We start from the raw sequence: 22,894 nt of genomic DNA, 5'->3' as shown, positions 1-22,894 counted from the left end.
GATCCTAGCTTATATTTTACATTTTATTACAGTGATTTTAATATTATAAACCCATTTTTCAAAAAGAAAAATCAATACTTTTTTGATCTGACATTTTAAAAATTGTACCCTGGTTTATTGATATGCTTTACGAAACAACATAGTACGCACAGCCTCACCACATCATCCGATATACTTGGACAGCATGGGTTTATTGGCTCTTTTGTACTGGTTGTAGTTGTGGTAGAACTCATAAGCTCAAGATTTAGTTTATCGGTCTCTGGTATTAGTAACAACGAAAACGTGTTAGCGGTAGGAAGGATTCAAATGCAGTCACTGAATTTTTTTCTCGTAATGTCACTTCTAACTAGTGGTGGGCACAAAAGCCGGTTTTGCACCGAAACCGGATTCGTTTTTCTCCAAAACCGGTTCGGTTTCTGTTTTCTTCAAAACTGGTTTGGTTTTTATCCAAAATTTGTTCCATTTCTGACCAGAATAGTGTTTCGTTGTTCTCCGGAAACCGAATCCGTTTCCACAGAAACAGTTTTATGTGTTTTCCAAAAGTTTTCACCGAAACCAGTTTCGGTAAAAACCGAACCGATTTTGAAGAAAACCGAAACCGGTTTTGGAAAAAACCGAACCGGTTTCCGGTTTTTTTTTATAAAAACCGGTTTTGCCTATCCCTACTTCTAACCCTCTCCTATGTTGTTGCAGAGTGGTATATTCGATTTCACAAATACTGTCGACGTGAATGATTTGGCAACAATGTACGTAGCGAAACAATAACATCTCCTAGACACTAATTCCAACAGAAACAGGCAGTCAGGCGCGGCGGTGTCGTTTCTAAGAAATCAAAAAGTAAGTGCTGTATATACTGTTTTCCCTGCACTACCATTTTAAAAGAGTAACATATATACAATCCAATAACATTCATTGCCTGGGAGAAATTCACAAAGAACATCGCCCGCTATAAACAATACCAACTCCCCTCCACTCTTTCTTCTACATGCTATGTCTCCATTTGTCGATACAGCCTCCTTAGTATAATACTATGAAACTCTCTTCTTCCATGGTGGAATGGAATAAGATGACGTAATTGAAGCTACTTTACAAGCATATAAACCAAAAGGTCAGTAGAAAACAGTTATAAAATTTACTTTTTGAGGCTCGTTTTGGCGCCCCCTGACTGGCGCCCCGGGCAGTAGCCCGGCCCTTAGTCCGCCCCTGAGTTTGAAAGTAAATTTCCAAGGAATTGAGTAAAACAGAATGAACATGTAAAAAATACGTTTTATTGTTATCAGTATGAGCACAGTTATAAGGCTATAACCTCCTTAAATATTTGCCTTGATCACAAAAATGAGAAAGATATTCTTTTTCCAAAACATGGAGATGCCCTGTTATTACAAGGGAATGTAATGGGCCTCCCAAATCGACATCCTTCATTTCCTGCAGGGTACAAAGGATCAGCTGCTGAGTCTCAGATCCAACACGCGCCGCTCCCACACACAAAGAGTCCTCGGTGCACACTGGAAAAGATATGTTATTACTTAGAACATATTCAATAAATTCTGACTTTTATTCATTATTACAATTACTATGTATATTGGGATAGTATGTGCGTTTATAGTTTGGAGTATGAGTGTCACCGTCAGGAGAAGAGAAACAGACACAGATACTATCTGCTACTTTATAGTGAAGTTTTTTACATTTATATTATATAAATAAATGATCTGTTCCAAGAAAATAAAAACTATGAGTCATTATTGGCACCGAACTAATAAGCAATAAAACTTCGTTGATTTCTATTTTCTCCAAAAGCACGCATGAAGCATTTTATTTTACTTAACTTGATACAATCTATTGATTGGTAAGAAGAAGATTATACTTTTTAAAAACATGAAGTCTAAGAGTTAATCATAATTTTGGGCTGAATATCATACACCATAATATCAGGGCTCATAGTGGTCTGGTTTCTTGTAAATACTTGAAAAGTGACAAAAAGTACACGAAAAAGTGACCAAAATCTCATCATGCCCCTTTTTTTCCTTTGTCAATTTCTCCATTAACTCTCTCTTTGTTTCTTGTTTTGTTTCATCTTTTTTTTCTTTACTTCTTCTTTTTGAGTTTCTTCCTTTCTTATTCTAAGTATGCTTTGTAGTTACGATAAGCAGACTTAGCAGATGTAAGAAGCTTCTGAGTAAGTGGAACCAGTTCTGGCCTATTTCCGAATTTCTTCATCCCAGACATTTAACTTAGCATTTAGACTTCTCAAAGCCATGAAATATTCAAATTCATCACCTACTCTTAAGAAGAACATACAAGAAGCACAACACAAGACGAACATAATAAACCACACAAACACACAACGTTGAGCGGAGCGTTAACTATTATGAGAGAAAACTAAAAGACTATTATGATAGAAGAAAGAATACACAGAAGGGTTCTCAACCCCACCTTGAGAGCTTAAGCATACACCAACTATCCACTGTGCTTTAGAAAGAATAAAAGTTGAAGTGAGAATAAAGCTGACTGTTTCACATGTGGCAGCAAGTACTGAAGCTTTCAGAAGAGTAATGAGTAACAAGTTTCTGAATTTTTCCATTTATTTTTATAATATTTTTCTTAGAAAACTGCCAATACAAAACATAAATCACACGAAAAAGTCACTTTACCTCCCAAAAAAAGTAACTTTTAGTGACAAATTTGTAAAAAAGTAACTTTTAGTGACAAATTTGTAAAAACGTAACTTTTAGTGACCAACTTAAAAAAAAAAGTAACTTTTAGTTAGAAAAGTGACTCGCTATGAGCTCTGTAATATGTACTGTCCTTTTGTTAGTATTGTGAAGTATCCGGTCGCCCCCCCCCCCCCTTCCCCTTCAGCTTTTCATTTATTATAAAATTAAAGTGCAATTAAAAGCTTTTATTAAAATACATTCAACTCATGATTTCAATTTTTGTTAAAATTTATCTTTGCTGTACTCAGACAACCAAAGCATTTGTTAAACTATTTCCACTCCTGCTGGTTTCAAAAAGGATAAGGCAGCACCCATCCTGATAAAGTCCCGTACTTTCTTATTTGCTATATACATATTTGTCAGGTTGATGTTATGCACCTTCCTCCAGAGACTTTGAAGTAAAGAAAAGAAGAAAAAAAAGCTCGTAATTTAGCTCTTACGAAGACAAAGCTCGTAATTTAGCTCTTACGAAGACAAAGCTCGTAATTTAGCTCTTACGAAGACATGCGTAATAGCTTCCAAAGCTCCTGCCTTGAAATCTATGTTTATGGTTTCAGGAGACCATTCTGGTACTATTCGAAGGATAGCCCGAAATAGACGAACGTAGGTAACCTTTTTCTTACCAGGAAGCAAAGAAAACACTGCAGGCGTAACGTTGGTCTCTTCACTAGTGTTTCTTAAATCACATAAACTGTGTATAACTGAGCGAACTGCTTACTAATACTCTTAGAAGTTCCATCTAAGAAAATGTTTCTTCCTCGTTGTAAAATTTCTTTCGCTCTGGAACTAGCAAATATTAACATCCTATCACTGTCACAGTCATCAGCTAGTAAAATCCCAACAACAATTCCCAAACATACCTTGTTTCCTTCATCTATAAATCTTTCGCCGATCACTCTTTCATCGAGAAATCAAAGCTCAATTCTCACAGTGTTTGCCCACTTGACGTATAATGTTAAAACTATCCAATTGTCAATCTACTGGTCCTAAACGAAGCGTAAGAAAACTTTAAAAAGGAAACTTTAGTGTTTCACGAACTACCGGTTGATTGATGTGTGAGTCATCATCTGTGGGTTGCTGGGACGAAACTCTACTTATTAGCCAGTTCACTAATCAATAAAAATACCTCGAGACGAACTGCCACGGATTTGCATTGGGATGAAACACTACTACACTGGGACGAAATGATATGGATTTTGCCTTGGGACGAAACCACTGGATGTCGACGTCACCAATGCCTTGCAATGGACCAAAGGAGTCATGGCTGTGATAATTTTCACTGTCACATGAACAACTCAACATCGGACGATTGGATGCAAGAGAGTGCTTCCAGGTTAAAGGACCATCCTAGATTTGGATAGAGTACACCGCCGTCGACATAGTCATTCCAGTTGTGGACCAAGTCAACACCAAGTTTCTAGAGTTATTTTTGATAAAATTGTCCACAAAACCTCATCGCCAAATTAAACTACCCTTTGTGCATTATTCGAAAAATGAATTATGCCATATTGTAGAGTTGTTAATAAATTATTTAAATAAAAGCCGTAATGGCTCAATGAGAATGCTCATTTCTGACAAAGGGTTCCTGGTTCAACCTCGATTCCCACCAAGTAGGATTTGTGCAGAACAAATATTGTATATAGGGCCGGATTTAGGGGGGGTGCAAAGGTGCACGTGCATTCCCACCCACCCCTTCGTTGTAAATATACACTATCTAAAATGATAAGCTAGCAGTGAAAATAGCAACCCTTTCCGAAAATTTCTGCCATCATGTTTCTGTTTGGAGCTTAAAAGAAAGCAGAGCTTTACAAAAGCAATAGTTTAAGTCGATTTTCTTATGGTTGAAGGAAAAGGATTCACCAAGCAAAACAATATAACATTTGTCAAGTAGGGAAGAAAACAGAAGGCAGGAGGAGATAACATTTTTTCCTGAATAACACTTGCAACCCTCTTTAAAATACTTTCCCCCGTTCTATGCATCAGAGTTGTCAGGGGTAAAGAATATTCTCACATGTCACTTTGAAGAGTTTCAGTGTGATTGGTTATTTTGGTAGTTATTGGTGCCCCCCCCCCCCCCCCAGACAATCCTGGATCCGGCCCTGACTGTATACATGAATTTTCTCAGGATTCTCTCACTTCAATCATTCCACAAGTATTTATGAAATACGGAAAAAAAGGTACAAACCGTTTTGGAATAAGGACTGCATCACTGCTAATTGAGATAAGAACTTACCTATATCTTCAATTTCTGTGGATTCTTTTCTCCTCTGAATTATCCGAAGAAGTTGATCTGCCGCTTCGTTCACTGACATAAAGCGTGGTGGTTCATATTCTTTTCTTCCTTGCATCATGCTCTCTATCGTCTGCTCCTTCACTCGAATATCTACAAAAAAATATGGATACAAAAACCTATTTTTAAATGGTTTTGTCTCAATCTTAGGTCTACAGAGAGTGTCTTTAACATTGTGTAAGAATAAACTTTCTTTTATTTTAGTACTCATCCTTTGAATTAAACAATTGGACTCAAATTCACTGTCATATACAGGGTGGCTCATATTTATGTATATGATGTTTGACTGACTTGTAGTATTCGTAATTCTGGACAGAAAGTTTCGATATGGTAACACTGTACAGCCTGAGAGTGGGGATAACACTCACTGCACTTAGAACCGTTAGTTATGTCATACTAGTGCGAAAGTGGCTGAACGAAACATTTCCGAACCGCTGGATCAGTCGACGTGGGTCTGTGAAGTGGCCAGCTCGGTCACCCGATTTCCCACCACCTGACATTAGCTTATGGGGTGTTTTAAAGGACAAAGTGTATCAATATCAGATATGACATACGCAATTTGGCCGACACGGAAGAGTTCCACAAGGTACCAGTACGGGTCTATCAAGCTGCTTGTGACAATATTAGATAGTCTTCGTCTCGAAGCGTGTATCGATTTGGATGGTGCATTGGTGGACCATGCCATAGAGAACATACTGTACATTAATATTCTTGTAGGGAAAGTTATGAGAGTAATGTATTTATGTTCAAGTTATGTTGCTAGTTTCTTTACTGCAGTATTTGAAACATCATATACATAATTATGGGACGCCATTTATAAAATAAAATGAAGCAAATGTCTTAGTAGCAATCGTAGCTTGATTGGGGCAATCACGAAGAATGAAGCGTAACTTTACTGATTTTAATAGTACATTTGTACTACTTCCAGTTTTAGCAGAGTAATCAGGGTGGAGATGGAATCCACTTTTGGGGCGCTTAATTGATTCTAGAGAAATATCTCTCAGTATCTAACACAGTTTTTGTTATGGTACTATTAAGTATTTTGCTTTTTTTTTTCCTTTAAGGTTTGAGCCTGGAAATGTCTCTTCCACGTTTCTCGAGTTTGAAAGTTATTATTATTATTATTTTCTTCTCTGATGGTTCTTCCCGGAGTAGTACCCACCCGGAGATCCGAACGGGTGTTTCACCTCAGAAAGAACTTTCATTGTATTATTTTCTTCCTTCGTCCCTCTTGGGAAAAAGATAATATGGTAGTATTTTCATTTCATTTTCACATCTCCATACCGTTGACCACTTTGTAGTTTATCTGCCATTTTTAGACAATTTCCCCTACTAAAGACAAGAGGTGTCCTGACCTCCACCCGCTCATCCGCCCTTCGAAAAGGCCGTTGGCATCTGGTAGAGACTAACTCCTTATTCCGGCCTATGACGTTGCCCGCTTTCTGCCGCAAGGAGGTGTAGGTTGGGATTTTCCCTTCGTTTAGGAAGAGACCAGGTAACCGAAATTAAAACCAGAAATGGTTTATTTCTATCACATCCGGTTTCAATAAAGACTTAAAGAAGAAACTGGAACATATTTTTAGAAAATTGAATCGATTAAAAAACTTATTCTTGTTATCTATCACCGTTTTTGCTCTGATACCTATTGAGGCAAAAGGACATAGTTGTGCTATTAGTCTTCTCTTGCTTTTAACACAATTTGATAAACTCTAAGTTGGGCATGTGACAAACATGCTTTCTACGCTCCTTCAGTTGATTCCCGGTAGAGGTGCTTCCCTCAGAACAAACTCAAGTATTGGTTCGACTCGGTACCGAAAGGGAACATTAAACTTAATCAATAAATCAACGGAAGTTGGTCATTTCCTGGAACTAAATCAAATGTTATTCTTTCTCTGTAAGTTGGTTATTCATGGTTATCGGCTTGTCATTCAGATGCGTTCCGTTAGCCACTACGATTTTCAGAGATTTAGGATTTAGATTTCTGGGTTTTCGGCATCTATGGCCATTTAGCCCGTCACGTATGAGGGATGACGTCCCGCGGCGAGCACACTATCCGACGAAAAGGGAAGGAAGAAAGGAGTGAAGAAGGAAGGAAGCGGCCTGGGACCTGTAAGTTAGGTACCACCCCCGCATTTGCCTGGTGTGAGTGAGGAAAACCCAGAAAAATCTCATTCAGGGTGACTGGCCTGAAAAGGCGTTGTACACTTTTTTGACCGAGTGGCCCCACCAGGAATCGAACCCGGGACCGCTCGCACCGAAGACGAGAGCGTTAGCGACTACGCTACGCGGGGGCACTACTACGATTTTCAGTCCTTCCCCAGGCCAATAACGTATCTTAACTCAGCAGGGTGATGTATTACGTATTTCGTTGGTCCAGGAAAGCAATGGTAGTGGTTAAGATGCTAGTACAATAGACCGGAAATATAGGTTCGATCTCCACCCCTGTCGCACATTGTCACTATTTGGAACTCAATGTTATTTCATCAGAGATGTGCATTTTGCCTGACCTCTTACTCAGACTCGCCCTGTAATCAATAAATTCTCTCTTCCCACAATCTTCAATAAATATAATACTCGTCCATAACCCCAAAAACAAATGTGTGCATCGTCTTTTCCATTCGCTCCCATATAATGGAAGTAGTGTAAAGGCAGTCCTCATGGAAATAAACGAAATGAGGGTGCCTACCTCCATTTGTTATTTAAGTTTAACACCAAGCTGTATGAGTCATCGGCCCAAACCACGTGATCTCTCACCGCAAATTGAACTCCTCTCTTGCACGATGGTGCATACGCTAACAACTTAGTCACGAGATAGCAATAACCATGTACGTATTTCACTCATAGTAACAACTGGGTGAGGAAAATCGGCTGTTCCTGAATTTCTTAATATATGTAACACATGTTTACACATTTTCGATTATGAAAAAAAAAAAAAAAAAAAAAAAAAAGACTCTTAAGCACATGCTGAAGTTACATAGAACATCTCTATTAGTTATGTATTATGAATTTATGCTGAAGTACTATAATTCTTTCATTTGTTTATTAGAGCAAATTCATGCCCACACTTACCAAGCAGACACAGTGTATGCAATCCTCTTGATTTATTTTCAACTATTTTATCAAAGAAACTCTCTGGCTGCCATGTTTCGGTCCAATACGGTATAGAAACCGTCTCTCCGAAGTTGTACAACTGTGGAAAGAACAAACATTTTAATATACATACATCTCTATACATTCTAAATTAAATATATATAAAAAGTTATAATCATCAGAGTCCATCACGTCGATCTGTAGTATTCCTAAGTTGGTTGCTATAAACCTTTGATCTGCTTAATGACTTTTCCTTTAAATTTTAATTTATTTAAATGGTGTACGATTTGAAGATAATGTTGCACGGTACTGTATTTGTGAACTACATGAGAAAACTAAATTATAATGCATGAGTCAGAAATGTTGTGATTTTGCTTTAAAATATATATATATAAAGTAATTATTTGTGTATTTATTGTAATTTTTGTTTGAAACTGTGTATGATTCCCAAGACAACATGTCGGATCTGGCTATTAGTTACTATGTCACCACTGGAGAAAACCATGGTAGTGATACTGCAGCGTTCACCTAGCGCTATGAGGAGAATTGAAGCTGCATGAAAGTGGTAATGAACTCCAGTTATGAAAAACAACACAACAACGATCAGCGGCGTGGTTACTCCTCATTCCAGTCTTAAATCGTCGGTTGATAGACTTAAGGTTTTCGGGTTTTTGTGTCAGGAACAGTAAATACGATATTTACGCGAATCTAATGATCATTAAAAAAAAAAAAAAAAAAAAAAAATGGTGCGCATTACTTAAATCCGTAGTTTACTGTAACTTTACCCAAATTTATTGTTTCTTATGTCAAAATGCGTTGTTGCAACTTTCGGCTTCTTTACATTTGTGTTGGTCTATTACTGCAGAGGACATTTCAATTAGATAGTCACAAAATGGAACGCAAACAGAAAAGAACATCCTACGACGATAGTTTCAACCGCAAAGTAGTATATAAGTATTCGTTTTAAATAATTATTTCATGCACGTAATACAATAATTTTTTTTAGCAATGAATATGTCATGTAACAATCAATCACCTACATTCTTTCAATTCTGATATTTGCAGATGGACGCTATAGGATACATATCAATAAATTATAAACAACTGACCTCTATATCTAGAAAAGACTTTATAAATCCGCGTGAATATTTCGAGCCGCGATGGGTCCTTTTTCAACATCGTAAAAGAAGTGGAAACCAATAGTCTTTAAAAATATATATATATATATGTATATTCGAAGCACGGAATAACATAATCTCGAATGAAATAGTGGAAAGTTTTATCCAATTATGAATTCAAAACTGAAAACACTCATTCAACATGGAAAAATACCGGTCCAAGGAAATATTATTGGAATATATCAGACCCACAAGAAATAAAACCTTTAGGGGGAAAAAAGGACAAGAACTCAAATTAGTGAAGCTCAGATCACATACAGAACTAACACAAGTGCAACTTTTTAGAATTAACAAAAGACAGTTGGGTGTTCGTGTGGGAGGACGCCACAGATAAATTCTGGAAGTGAGGGGACGATGTATCTCTGCGTTCCCCTTCACTTTTACGCCTGCTCGTAAGTCAAAATTGTTTATCGTTAGCTTGTCGCTCGCTACACTTATTAACAGAGCAGAGAAATGTTCACTCACTACTCATACGTCAACAATACACTGCCATCTATCGGTGACCTATCATAATTATAAATTATAGTTATCGGGATCATTCTGTTTACAGATTTCGTTATCACACACAAAAATGAAATACAATTAGTTGTATGCTATCAATAGTAAAAAGAATGAGAACCACGTATTATCAAGAACAATAGAAACAATAATACTAAGAAAAATGCAAAACAAAATGCCTTAGCTATAGATTGTTGAAAACCAGGAAAAGAGGGACTGACGTTTAACACTTAGGGTAGAGCGCTTTTCATGTTGCTTTGCCGTAAGAAAGAAAGAAAATGACAAATAAATGTTGATGCTAAATAATAATTGTAATTGTAAGTAGTTCGATTTTTTACATTAATGATAATATCTTCATCAGAAAACCTAACATAAAACACTGTTCACGGGGTGAAAGATTTTAATAAAGATCAACTTACGAGAAATGTCATTTTTACGACTGTAATTAAGCAACTCTCAAAACAACCGTTCTTCCTCGCTTGTAGGATTACTAACCACCCGTACCAATTTTGTCGGGATAGGCCCGATTTCAGAGAAATTGTACTGCGTCCCGACGCGACATGACTCTGTTGGGACTTCAATGTCCGTATTTTAATTATTATTGCATTAAAGTTTTGGAATACGTCAACTATCTCTACTTTCTACTTTGCACGTATTTCGGTATACATAGGGTGATTCCTACTTAAATTAGCCTAAGCTTATTTTGTATTATATATATTATAGGGCCTATTAATTTAAATTGTTTTACTTTTTGTGTTATCAATTAGATAGTACGATTTGCTTTTCACTAGAAAGACTCTAGCTCTTTTCAGATTAGAAGAGACATGAGCAGTACCCAATGATCATTCTCGTTCTTTCTTCATCCAGTGTTATGACATAAATTAACAGCATAAGCCATGTTATTTCAATAACATTTACAATTTTCACTATGCGTGCTGTAAATATACATATAAACTAAATTAATTACCTGTCAATTTATTCCATTAGAACTGCTAATTTCATCCTACTTTCACCATCGTTTATGACAGTTTCTATTTTGGGCATGTCTGGGCCTGAGTCTAAGATTTTCCTGGTTCAGCAAAACTACAAGCACTACAGAAATACATTCCAAAGCTTCTGCATTGACATTTACGGATATTTAGTTTTGGCTTTCTTTCACTGATGCATATTTCATTTCTTTTCTTTTCCGTTTTTTTAATTATCGTATATACACTTAAATTAATTTTTGGGACCTCTTAATTAAAACAGAATGAAGACAACGCAATACAAACTGCATTCAGTAAGAAAAAAGACTAAGAACTAATGAGTGCGATATACCTGTATTTACAAAACTAACAGGATCTGCTTCTGCACAGTTGTATCTCCTTCTGCTAACTCCTACGTGTCTGGATTTGTTTTGCCTGCTATAATTTATTGAATCGTTTAGATGCCTGGACTCTTGCTCACCAGTCTTGGCGTTATTGTAGCTATTAGAAGGGAAGCGTGAGGAGGAAAATGGGTTATGATATAGTCAAACGTAAAACGTGACCTAAAAGAAATACCAAGGCTACCTATGCTGTTCGCTGTTTGCTATTTGCAAAGAACTCCAAGCTACGGAAATTACTTTTACAGTGGTGGTTGATGCTATTTGTTAAATTATTATCTACCATTAACATACATAGCATAAAATATATTTACTCTCTGTTGTATCTTTTTAGCGTGTATATATTTTTCAAAATGTTTGGGTAGGCCCGTGCCTACCCACTAAAACCGCCACTGCTAAGCGGTTATAGTATGCAACTTTGGCGTAGGAGACCAGAGTTCGTTTCCCGGCGGGAGCTCATGTGGTTCGGATTCCACGTTAATCAGTCGGTCCCGTCTCATATAGCCTCACTGCTGAAAGGGATGTTAAACTCAAAATCAACTCAACTCTCAAGTTTTGAAGGGCAACAACTTCAACAATGAAATAAATCAGGTTTACAACGGTAACAGGTGTTGATAAAGGATCCAGTGCGGACCGAAATTATTCACACGGATTAAGAGAAAATGTTTACAAGATACAGAGGTAAGTTATTTATAATTCCCTGTTGTAATAGTTTACGTACAAATCCATTGTGATGGGCATTACATTCACCAACGAATTCTTTTATTTATTTATATTAAAATCGAAGTGCGCATTAGATTCGTGTAAGTACGGCATATTTTACAGATTCAGTTTCGACAATTATCTTCCAAATTATAAGATTATTGTGTATGCTTGACAGAAGTACATGTAACCACAATTAAACACGTAAAAAATAGGAACATGTGGGAAAAAGTGGCATATATTACTGCCAGAAGATAAAAAAACAAGTAGTTTTTTAAATATTGCAGATGTTTATGCACAACATCCGTCTTCAGGTGACAGTATGAAGGCAAGTATATGGTTATCATACGCGCCTTCGGTGCAGGAGTCCCGGATTCAATTCACGGTGGAAGCTCATGTGATTCGGATCCTCGTTCAAACTCTAAGTCCACGTATCATATAGCCTCGGTGCTGAAAGGGACAATAAACTCTAATCCAACCAATCAACAATGAAGATGAGTGCAAAAATTTAGAAGTAAGAAATTTGTTCATGGCGCTCATTTCATGTTTCCTTGGATTTATTCCCAAATATGACTACGAGGGTTATCCAGAAGATAAACACCGTTTAGTTATACAAAATTAAAAATACAATATTTATTGAAAAAAAGTTACATACCCGAAGCTTCCCTCAGTTCTCTACATGATCACCTTCATTTACACATCTGTCGTTATCTGTTCACGAGCTTCAAAATTCCCATATTATACTATTCTCCCGCCAGTTCATTTGAGCCAGGTGGTCACTGCATTCAAATTAAGATCCCTCGCGCATTTCTAACGCGCAGCTCACTTTTCTTTCTTTTGTCAGGGTCAACTGCCTTCCGTAACAGCTGTGCTCATAATGCAGTGAGAAGAGGTTGCAAAAAGTTCCCGTTGACTGTAAGCTAAGGGTAGCCAACTTCTGAACACTCAAAAGGTGAAACCGGCAGAAATCTACCGGGAACTGAAAGCAGTGAGAAAATAGTGTGAAATGTTCAACAGTGGACGAACAAATACGTACCATCAAACAACCTGGACGCCCATCACTCATCACAAAAGACCTGAAGACTGCAGTGAACAAGAGAATTTTGCAACACAGGCGCATAACTCTCGGCGAATTACACATTCTATTTCCAGACGTTTCTCGTTCTATGCTTGGTGAAATTGTGTCGCAATATCTCGGGCTACAACGAAATTTGTGCACAATGGGTTCCGTGACAACTGAATGACCAACACAAAACTCATGAGAACGGGCTCAGCACTGACATTATTGACATGGTATTACACAGACGGAGACGCCTTTCTCGATCGGACCTGTGTGTCTCACATCACCCAGAGAGCAAGCGCCGATCACTTGAGTGGCACCATCCCTCATCATCCCAAGAAACCGAGAAAATTAAAACAGATTTTTTCACACGAAAGGTCATGGCAACCATCTTTTGGGATCATAAAGGTATTCTTTTGGTGGATTTCATGCTAAAAGGCACTACGAGCAATGTAAATCGTTACTGTGAAACTCGAAGAAAACTACGACGAGTCACCCAAAGCAGGAGGCGAGGAATGTTTCTGGAAGGATTGTGCTTCTTCACGACAATACCCGTCCTCATATTGCTGCTGCAATTCAAAGATTGCTAGATCAATTCGGATGGGAAATTTTTGATCGTCCAGCCTATAATCCGGACCTTGTTCTTAGCGATTTCCACCTTTCCCCTACGCTGAAAGAGTTTCTGGGAAGTAAATGTTGGACAATGCAGTGACCACTTGGAATAATGAACTGGCGACAAAAATGAAGGTACTGGTTGTGTAGAGAAGGGAAGCTTGAGGCATTTAACAGAATTGTTTTTTTTTCTCAATAAATATTAAGTTTTTCATTTTGTATAATTAAACGGGCTTTATTTTCCGGATGACTCTCGTATTCTACTTCTACTACTATTTTGGGCACATAATAAATATGCATGGTGCAAATTGTATATAATAAAAACAAACCATTTAAAATGCTATTAATTACACGATATCAATAAACAAACAAAAGGCATTACCTGCAAACCACAACATCCAATGGCATTGAGGATGGATGCATTATGTATAACCGTGCATGGAATATTAGCCTCTCTTGCTCGAAGAACCAAATCAGTATGCGTTGTGGCGCTAAATGGATCACCAACAACCAACAGGGCTATATCCTCTGTTTCAGCATCCTGAAAAATCTCGGATGAACCCTGTTCTACCAGTTCGCGGTCTGCCACTATAAGACTGCGCCCATAAAAACTCTCCTGGAAAATAGTAACCCAAACATAGAATTATTAGTACTTAAAAACTAACCTGTAATATAACTGCTGATATATGCTATACGATACGCAACTTAACACTTTCGATACTGGGTTAAGCTGACCTTGCTTATTCCAATACCCTGGCGTTTTTAGGCCTTTTAAAAATATTTATAGCACATTGCTAAATAATAATAGACGCACTAAAACACTGCAAACAAATTTTTGGATTTTAGATTTTATTACGAATATATAATTTGATGATGTAAGAATGGTTAGTTTGCTACACTGCTGTTTGAAATATGTGCTTTTGGAACAATTGAAAAAGTTTATTACGACTGCGAGCAATGACAATGGTGTGCAACAAGGAGCGGGGAATGTGCAGGAACTGACCGCTGAGTTTCGTTATTATAAAGCGAAGATGTTGGATGATGCGTTCCCGAACAAGGTTCACAAGGTCGTCTGTGATGACGGTTGGCCTGCCACCGCGCTTCTCATCATGCACATTTTGGCGCCCTGCTGCAAACTGTCAACACCAGCAACGCACCATCTGCTTCCTAATGACATAAAGTCCATAACCTGGCACAGCTGACAATGGATTTCAATCGGCTCTATGCCCTGTGCTTTCAAAAACTTTTATCACTGCTCGTACTTCACACGCGGCGGAAGCTGGAATAGGAATGTCCATCTTCAACTTCTGCCACGACGCTACTCAGAGAACTAGGGAAGTTCCGCTGGCGCATGCGCCATCCTAGAACCTTACTCTTTCACGTGCACACAGTCACTTCGCGCAACATACCGTTTCCTAGCTATGGGACGCGTGGGAAACTTACTTTCTGGATGCGCCTCGTACAAATGTTTTTATATGGGTGTTTTCATGTACGCACCTCCTTTCTAAATTTCGAAATCAGGACCCGAATCTCAATCATCAATTTCACCTTCCGAGCAGGAATCTAAACTGTACTCTTCTAAAAATCTTTGATATTTCTTCTACATTCATTTTACTGGCTTCAAACAAGACAACTTCTGTAAAATTAAATAGTTTTCGAAACAAAATATTCCACTATTTTATCGAATGTGCTTCAGTCAAACGCAGTCACAACAATCAACCTGCAAAAGTTCGTTTACTCTTCGCTAGCTTAGATGAATGGTATTTCTTCGAGGACTGAGTCTCAGTAAGCTTTTAACACGGCTGACAACCTACCGCAAATCATAATAAGTTACACAAGTACTATTACGTAAAAAAAACGAGTTAGGCTCGGGCTCAGGCGTTCTGGAATAAACATACAACCCGAGTTTGACTCGGGCTTAGGATCAAAAGTGTTAAACACTGTCTTATCTTGTATTAGGATCTTTTGTCTTCATTCAGACGGTTTCAGCGCTCCCTGGGACTTTTAAAGATAACATCTAAGAGTTGCTAACCTGAACATACATATTAAGGTTTCCTCTTCCTGTGGAACCCTTCTCAAAGAGTAAATTTTGTTACTGTTTTGGAAACTGAGGTTACCCAATTTTCTCTCAGAAAGGTTCCGAAAGAAGGAAGAAACTAAGGATGTTATAAAATAGAGGATCTGCCCTTAGAACAAAATCCTGAAGCTACACGTCTCAGTTTCGCCACTCCTACTCTGCCCACTCCGCCCAATAAGATCGCAATGTTTTGAGCCAACAATCATGGCGGAAACGAAAGTAGCCAATCGGACGACGGAGGAAACGAGAGTAGCCAATCAGACGTGCCGATACTCGGTTGTTTTTGACTTCATTGATTTAATAGGATGACGATGCATATGGGCAGATCCTCTATTTTATAATATCCTTGGAAGAAACCTTAAAAGGTATGCCCAATTTAGCAGCTATTAGATCGTCATCGTTAAAAGTGCCAGATAGCACTCAAGCTATCTGAGTGAAGAACAAAAATCCGTGATACAAGCGTCTTAAAATTTCTACGACATGTTAACTTACACCACTTACATACACCTAAAATACCATGATAGTAATTAAACTTAAAGATTTAAAAAGTGTGAGACCGACCAGGGATCAAATCCATATCGGTGCAGCTAAACATTTTTCACTGTACAAACTTAACTGTATTCACACGCATACATAATTTGGTTTTCTTTTAATTCTCAACATATATAAAAAATAGCAACTTCCTTTTTCATATACGACTCGAATACCAACAGATATATACTAGTGGTGTGAAAATTCGAATAATAGATCCTTCGAATATATTGAAAGCGGATATTCCGATAACAATAGAAAAATCAATAGAATAATCAGGGCCAGATTTAGCATTTTGGCGCCCCTAGGCCCAATATTTTTTCCGCCCCCTAGTCTGGTTAAAGTTACTTTCCTGAAAATCTTTATTAAAAAATCATATCAAGCCTATATGTTAATTGCTTAAACACCAATCCACGATGCAATTTTATCATTGCAAGTTTTTTGAGGAATTTACTTGGTTCTGGGCTTAACAAAATACCGTTAATGTATTAACAAAAGATTGGTGAATAACTTTGGTTTTGTTCAATTTAGCCATTTGGGCAAATAAATATCAATGTTGGGCAATCAATGTTGTAACGAAGTTGATGCATAATGTTGAAAAATAGTTTAACTTTACCAACAATTATTTGTTCCAATGAACTTCAAAATCAGAATGCTTTATTAGCCTGATTTTTAAAATCAATTCAAAAAATATGTTAAGTTATGGCTATTTATTTTTATTTCTAGATATTTTTTTAATGTTTTTTTTTTCTCTCGGCAGTGCGCCCCCTGGGAGCTTGCGCCCATAGGCCCGGGCCTATTGGGAAATCCGGCCCAGAGAATAATGAATATTCGAATGAGGTTCGGCTGTTAGCTAAAACTGTGAACATTCCGAAAACCGCTGTGCATCGCATCATTACGGAAGAACTGAACATGTAAAAGGTGTGGCTAAGCTGATCCCCAAATTGTTGACAGACAAGCAAAAGGCCAATTGAGTGCTGATCGTGAGTAAACTGAAGGAACGTGTGGAAACTGAACCGGATTATTTGAACAACGTTTGTTATCGGTAATGAAATGTCAATACGACCCAGATAAGACGCGCGAGAGTGCCAAAAGGCACACTCCGGCGTCCCCGAAACAGAAGGCGAGAATGAGCAAATCCAAACTGAAGACAATACTGCTTATCTTTTCCGATGCTAAGGGTGTAGTTCACAAAGAATTTGTACCTCAAGGGCAGATCGTTAGCGCTGTCTACTATGTGGGTATTCTGGAAAGATTGCGGAAAAGGGTTATCCGCGTGCGAAAGGACATCGCCGCTACCTGGCTCCTGCTTAAAAAGGGCGTCCATAAACATTAACAAGTATGAAACCACTTATATAGCCACCTGTTAGCAATAACTGGTTACTCAAGGAACGTCCCCACTCACTAATGGCCGTGGCATTTGTTTGTTGTGTTTAGGTTACGATAGCAAGTATAAATGAAATGAAATCTTTGAGTTTTACGTCCCACGGTTATGCCGATTAGGCTAAAGGAGACGGTGATAATGAGAGATGAGTGAAATGGTGGAATGAAGAAAGTGGGAGGAAACGGGAGAACCCCGAGAAAACCCACGAGCACGGTGTTTGTCCACCACAAAGTTCACTTGGCGGGGGCTGGGATCGAACCCGGGACCCCAAGCACCAGAGGTGAACGCTCTACCACTGAGCCACCGCGCCCCCCGATAGCAAGTATACAGTAAAAATGAAGTTTTTTCTTACCAGGAAACTAAGTTTGTTCTTTCAATGTTATCAGATGAATTTTCTACAATTTTCTGAGAAACTTAAAACCCTTTAAGAAATTTCACCAAAACAAACAAACAAACAAACAAACAAAAATAGAATTCTGTACATCACAAATCACAAAATGTTAACAACACATCCATTTTCACTAGATTCACAATGCCTACTGACTATATCTGTTGCTGAAAGTCTACCGATTTTAGTAAGTTTTGTTTCGATTGGTTGAGAACAGCATGAAGCTTCAAAATGGATCAATAACATGAAAGTGGCCATAAACGGTGCCTCCATCCTACGTCAACTAAAGAGCATTAGTTAAGTAACAGAGTTAATCATATGACGCTAACTGATGTTTCCATTTACGGTAGTCCTCCACTGTGGCAGAGCGCGAACGACTTTATCAATGGTTTCAATTTCTCGTGTTCTGAACTAAATTCCCGTTTGAGAATGGAATCACATCTGGCGCTCACATAAGACAGAACATCACTGGAAAAAAGAACAATGAAGAGTGAAATGAGAGTAGAACTAGAATATGATTTTCATAATAGATAATATACTGTATTTTTTATTATCATTTAGTAAATGCCCGACGATTATGCCGTTTTGGGTAATAAAAAAAAATAATAATAATAACCACACGAAAGATTATTGAAACTGAATGATGTTAAAGTTAAACATTTTGTGCTCATCCACTGGAAATCGAATGCGGGAAGACGTACACCAAAGGCGCACGCGATAGCCACTATACCAGCACGAAGAGAATATTGGTTATTATTATTATTATTATTATTTTCCATTTTGGCAGGTCCTGGGACTAATGAAGGCTCTTTTTCCTTTTCTTCTTAATTTTCAGTTTGGGCCTGAAAATGCTTCTTCCATGTTTCTCTATTTTCAGCTTCCTCTTTTAACTCCCAATATTTTCTTCTATTTTTCAACTCATCGATCAGTTGTGTTCTTTTTCTTCTCATTCCTCGCTTTCCTCCCATCTTTCCTTCTATGGCAGTATGAAGAAGACAATTTCTTCGCAAGATGTGTCCAATCTAATTGATCTTCCTGCGAAGTATACTGGTTGGCTAGAAGCGTCCTCTTCTCTCCTATCCGTTTTAAAACATCTTCGTTTGTTAACCTTTCTGTTCATTTTATCTTCCCCATCTTCCTCCAGCATCACGTTTCGAAGCTCTCTAAATATTTCTTCTCTAACTTCCGTAATGTCCAAGTCTCTAAACCGTCTATTATTCCATAGACGGGATCTTTGCACACACTTGCGTCGGGACCGGAATACAGCAAATTATGGATGCGTTAAAATATTAAATAATAATTTTGATAAAGTGGATAGTTTCAAATATCTAGGATCAATATTAACAGAGGAAAATCATATTCACGGAGAAATTAAATGTCGACTAAAAACAGGGAATCCGTGTTACTATTCGGTTCAAAATCTCTTGTCGTCGCGAATTCTGTCGAGGAATTTGAAGCTTAAAATATACAAAACGATAATCATGGCTGTTGTTCTGTATGGCTGCGAAACATGGTCACTTACTCTAAGAGAAGAACATAGACTGAAAGTATTTGAGAACAAGATCCTGAGACGAATATTCGGACCCAAGAGGAACGGGAATGGGGAATGGCGGAAACTTCATAACGAGGAACTACATAATTTATACGGTTTACCCAACATTGTTAGGGTCGTCAAGTCTAGGAGGCTTAGGTGGGCAGGTCATGTACCTAGAATGGAAGAAAGTAGAAACGCTTTCAAAGTGTTGACTGGATGACCAATCACAAAACGACCATTAGGAATACCTAGGCGCAGATGGGAGGTCAATATTAAGATAGATCTCGCAGAGACTGGAATACAAAGTAGAAACTGGATGAAGGTAGCTAAGGATAGAAGCCAGTTGGAGAGCTTTTGTGAACGCGGCATTGAACCTTCGGGTTTCATAGGCCACAGAGTTAGTTAGTTATAGCACTTGACCAATTTCTTCCTTAGTCAAATATTAAGGCTGATAGTTAAGAGTGACCTTTCCTTGTTGAATGCTTCTTTGGTTATGCCAATTCTTAACCTGATCTCTTTGGTGCAGTAAGCATCTTTCGTCAAAATATTTCCGAGATATTTGAAATGATCGACTTCTTCAAATTTTTATTGTTCTACTCAGACCTGTAAGGGCGCATTTTTACGGGATATTCTCATGACTTTATTAAGTTAAAATAGATATTCAAAACAGAAAATGACTAGGAACTTATAAATTTTACTTCACATCCGTTTTGTGGGTCATTTATAATAACAAGAATGATAGTATTTATAGCAGATGCCAATAAATGGTAGCCATCCATTCGAACACAATGATCACAGATAAACTGCTTAATTTTGAGCATGGTAACACATTTTTCTTCATGAAAATATGTTAATAACTTAGGGTAGTTCCGCGACTTTCATTATCAGATTGTTGCAATATTTGGCAACCCTGACATCACTATATTTTAATTCATGACGCTAAAGTGCAGGATTTTCTAAGACATCGATACATATTTGATTACTTGTACAATCCTATTGTAAAATCAATCAATCAATTTGTTCCGTACTTCTTACAAATTTATGCCCCACTAACATGGGATAGCACACAGCCCCGTAGAGCACCTTCCTCTCCGCTATTGAATCATACACTTTTATGTTAGTTACTAAAGCAGTGGTTTGAAACACTGACACAATGCTATATCGTCGAACTACACGCCTTCATATAATCCAAGATAAAAATTTGTTGCTTTTCGTAACCTATCACCGTACCGTGACTTACTTTTTACTTTTTTCGTTTGTACGATGCTTATATTTCGTAATACTCACCAAATTTCCTCGAAAACTTTATAATTTTGGCAGCCACCTGTGGAACTTAACCCCCTCATTACTTTCAGGGGCCCTATTATGTGGTACTATCTAGTTTCTCCGCCAAATCACTCGGTAAAGATTACAATTCGTTAATTTTAACTGTGATGAAGTTATTAGTATAAATACAGTGTGCACGTAGGGCATAAAAACTAGTGCTTAAACACGAACCAACTTATACAACGTGGGCAGTACTAAGCACGAATGCTATCATATCAAGTCAGAGGAGGATCCCGAACTGGAGCAAGGGAATGCATCCATAGGGAGCAGTCGCGCCACTGACGGTGAGTACACATAAACAAGGCGTTTACAACGACTACCTGTAAGTCACAGTACCGGACTCGGAGCCCTGGATATTTGTGGGAGATACTAAATGTCATCCCCATTACGTAATGATTTTTGTAAACACAACACAAGATCAGAGCTTTAGGTTGCATAATAGGCATCGAAGTTCGGGTATTGGTTTACTTTTGGCGCACCACATTTTGGAAGATCCACAGCTAAACTCCAAAACTGCATGAAAAGACAAATTTATAAAGAACAAATTTCTGCAAGCGATAAAATTAAATACAAAGTAATACACATGTATTTTATATTTACAACTGTAGGATTATTAGTGTAAAATCATTACAACTGCTTTACTACGGAGAAAATAAGTGAATGCATATGAAAGATGACTGCATTAGAAATTATTTTCCACCAGCGGTGTGTTTCTGCACAGTATACATAAGCTGCATTTCGTATTTACAAGCAGAGCACTATTATTATAAAACATAACAAGTGCTATTGAAACTCGTATCTTCCCAAAACCTACTCGTTTTATTACTCTCGCTTGCGCATATACCCAGCTTCGCTGACAAGCCTGCCCCTCTCCAGACGCACCACTTCGAAAACGCTCGGATCCCCAGCTACGCCCTGCTCTGACTCGATTAGCATTTATGCTTTTTAGTGACCAACTAGCAGAGATTGCTTTGTGCACTCTAGTTTTTATGTAAACATCTGGACACCGTATTTATACGCAAATTGTTAAGAATTGTAATTTTTCAATTGCTTATGATGGCCCCCTTGAATTTTATCTATGCCGTGCAACATTTTCACGTCGCCCAGTGAAAATCATTTAGAAATCAACAAGAAGAAAATTAACGAACAAATTCTAATTTTTTAACAATTATTTCGAATGATGCGTCAAAAGTAAACCTGTACGGAATCTGTAATTTATTTTTGCACCGCAATTTTTGTGAAAGCTGGTGCGGAAAGGCTGCAGTGGGTCTATCAAGTTCATTAAATAATAGCCTAGCTTTGTAAAGTAATAGATTTCATGGATAAGTTTTCTACATATAGACACCCATATCGTTAAACTGCATATTACGTGCTTTCACTATCAATAGTCTTTTGTGAAACCTTAACATTCCGAAATTAGCACTGATATTCTTATTCTGGATTTCTACCTTTTATGTAAGTATTTGGTATAATATTTACGTCTAGAGTTAGTAAAAAGCTAGAATTCAATTTAATCAAATACATACCAAAGCTTCTTTGCCGACTGTCAGTATGGAAGTGTATGCTTCCAAGTACACACGTTTAGCTTTCTTAACAACTTCGAGTCCTCGGACTGTAATATCCCTTGCATCTCCTAAGCCAATTCCTATTATGTAAAACATTATAAAGTTATATAAAATATAAAAAAGTCTTCAGTTATTACTGCCTACATAAGGGAAATAATCTCCTGCCTTCTACTTGCATTTGCCTTGCACTGTTTTTTATTATTAAAAAGGAAGGAAAAGAAAGAAGAGATGGTGAGAGTCATGTAGAAAGATTTTTGATTATTCTGTCCAGATTACTTTTCACCCACCGAATGGCGATTTTATTTCAATCAATAAACAATAATAGGGAATTTCCAGACAAATGTCAACCTGTTATAAAAAAAAAAAAAAAAAAAAAAAAAAAAAAAAAAAAAAAAACTTTTGGCATGCACATGTGCAATACATAATTTGAAAGCTAATTTCATATAGAATCCAGATCAAAACAGATTAATGAAATACAATTTGTATTTCACTGTCAAATAATACTAGTTAAATCTAGTTTATCCGAGTGATTAAAATAAGCAAATTGTACATTGAGTTATAAACTGATATACAGAGGGATCG

At 37.5% G+C, this 22,894-nt stretch overlaps 1 protein-coding gene across 1 annotated transcript; it reads right to left on the bottom strand.

Annotated features, from left to right (window-relative positions):
• Positions 1-1,248: 1,248 nt before the first annotated feature.
• On the bottom strand, positions 1,249-22,528 carry Dph5 (diphthine methyl ester synthase). The gene is made up of 5 exons (XM_081729979.1): positions 22,274-22,528; positions 13,890-14,123; positions 8,074-8,194; positions 4,948-5,097; positions 1,249-1,505 (listed from the first exon to the last, which is right to left on the bottom strand). Exons 1-5 carry the CDS (start codon positions 22,406-22,408, stop codon positions 1,300-1,302), a joined length of 846 nt encoding a protein of 281 aa, XP_081586105.1. The 5' UTR covers positions 22,409-22,528; the 3' UTR covers positions 1,249-1,299.
• Between the last annotated feature and the right edge of the window lie 366 nt (positions 22,529-22,894).

Source organism: Thermobia domestica, chromosome 11, assembly GCF_964235325.1.
Source record: "Thermobia domestica chromosome 11, izTheDome1.hap1.1, whole genome shotgun sequence".
NCBI lineage: Eukaryota > Metazoa > Arthropoda > Insecta > Zygentoma > Lepismatidae > Thermobia > Thermobia domestica.
The sequence above is the reverse complement of the archived record's forward strand: the minus strand, read 5'-3'. Positions and strand labels throughout refer to the sequence as shown.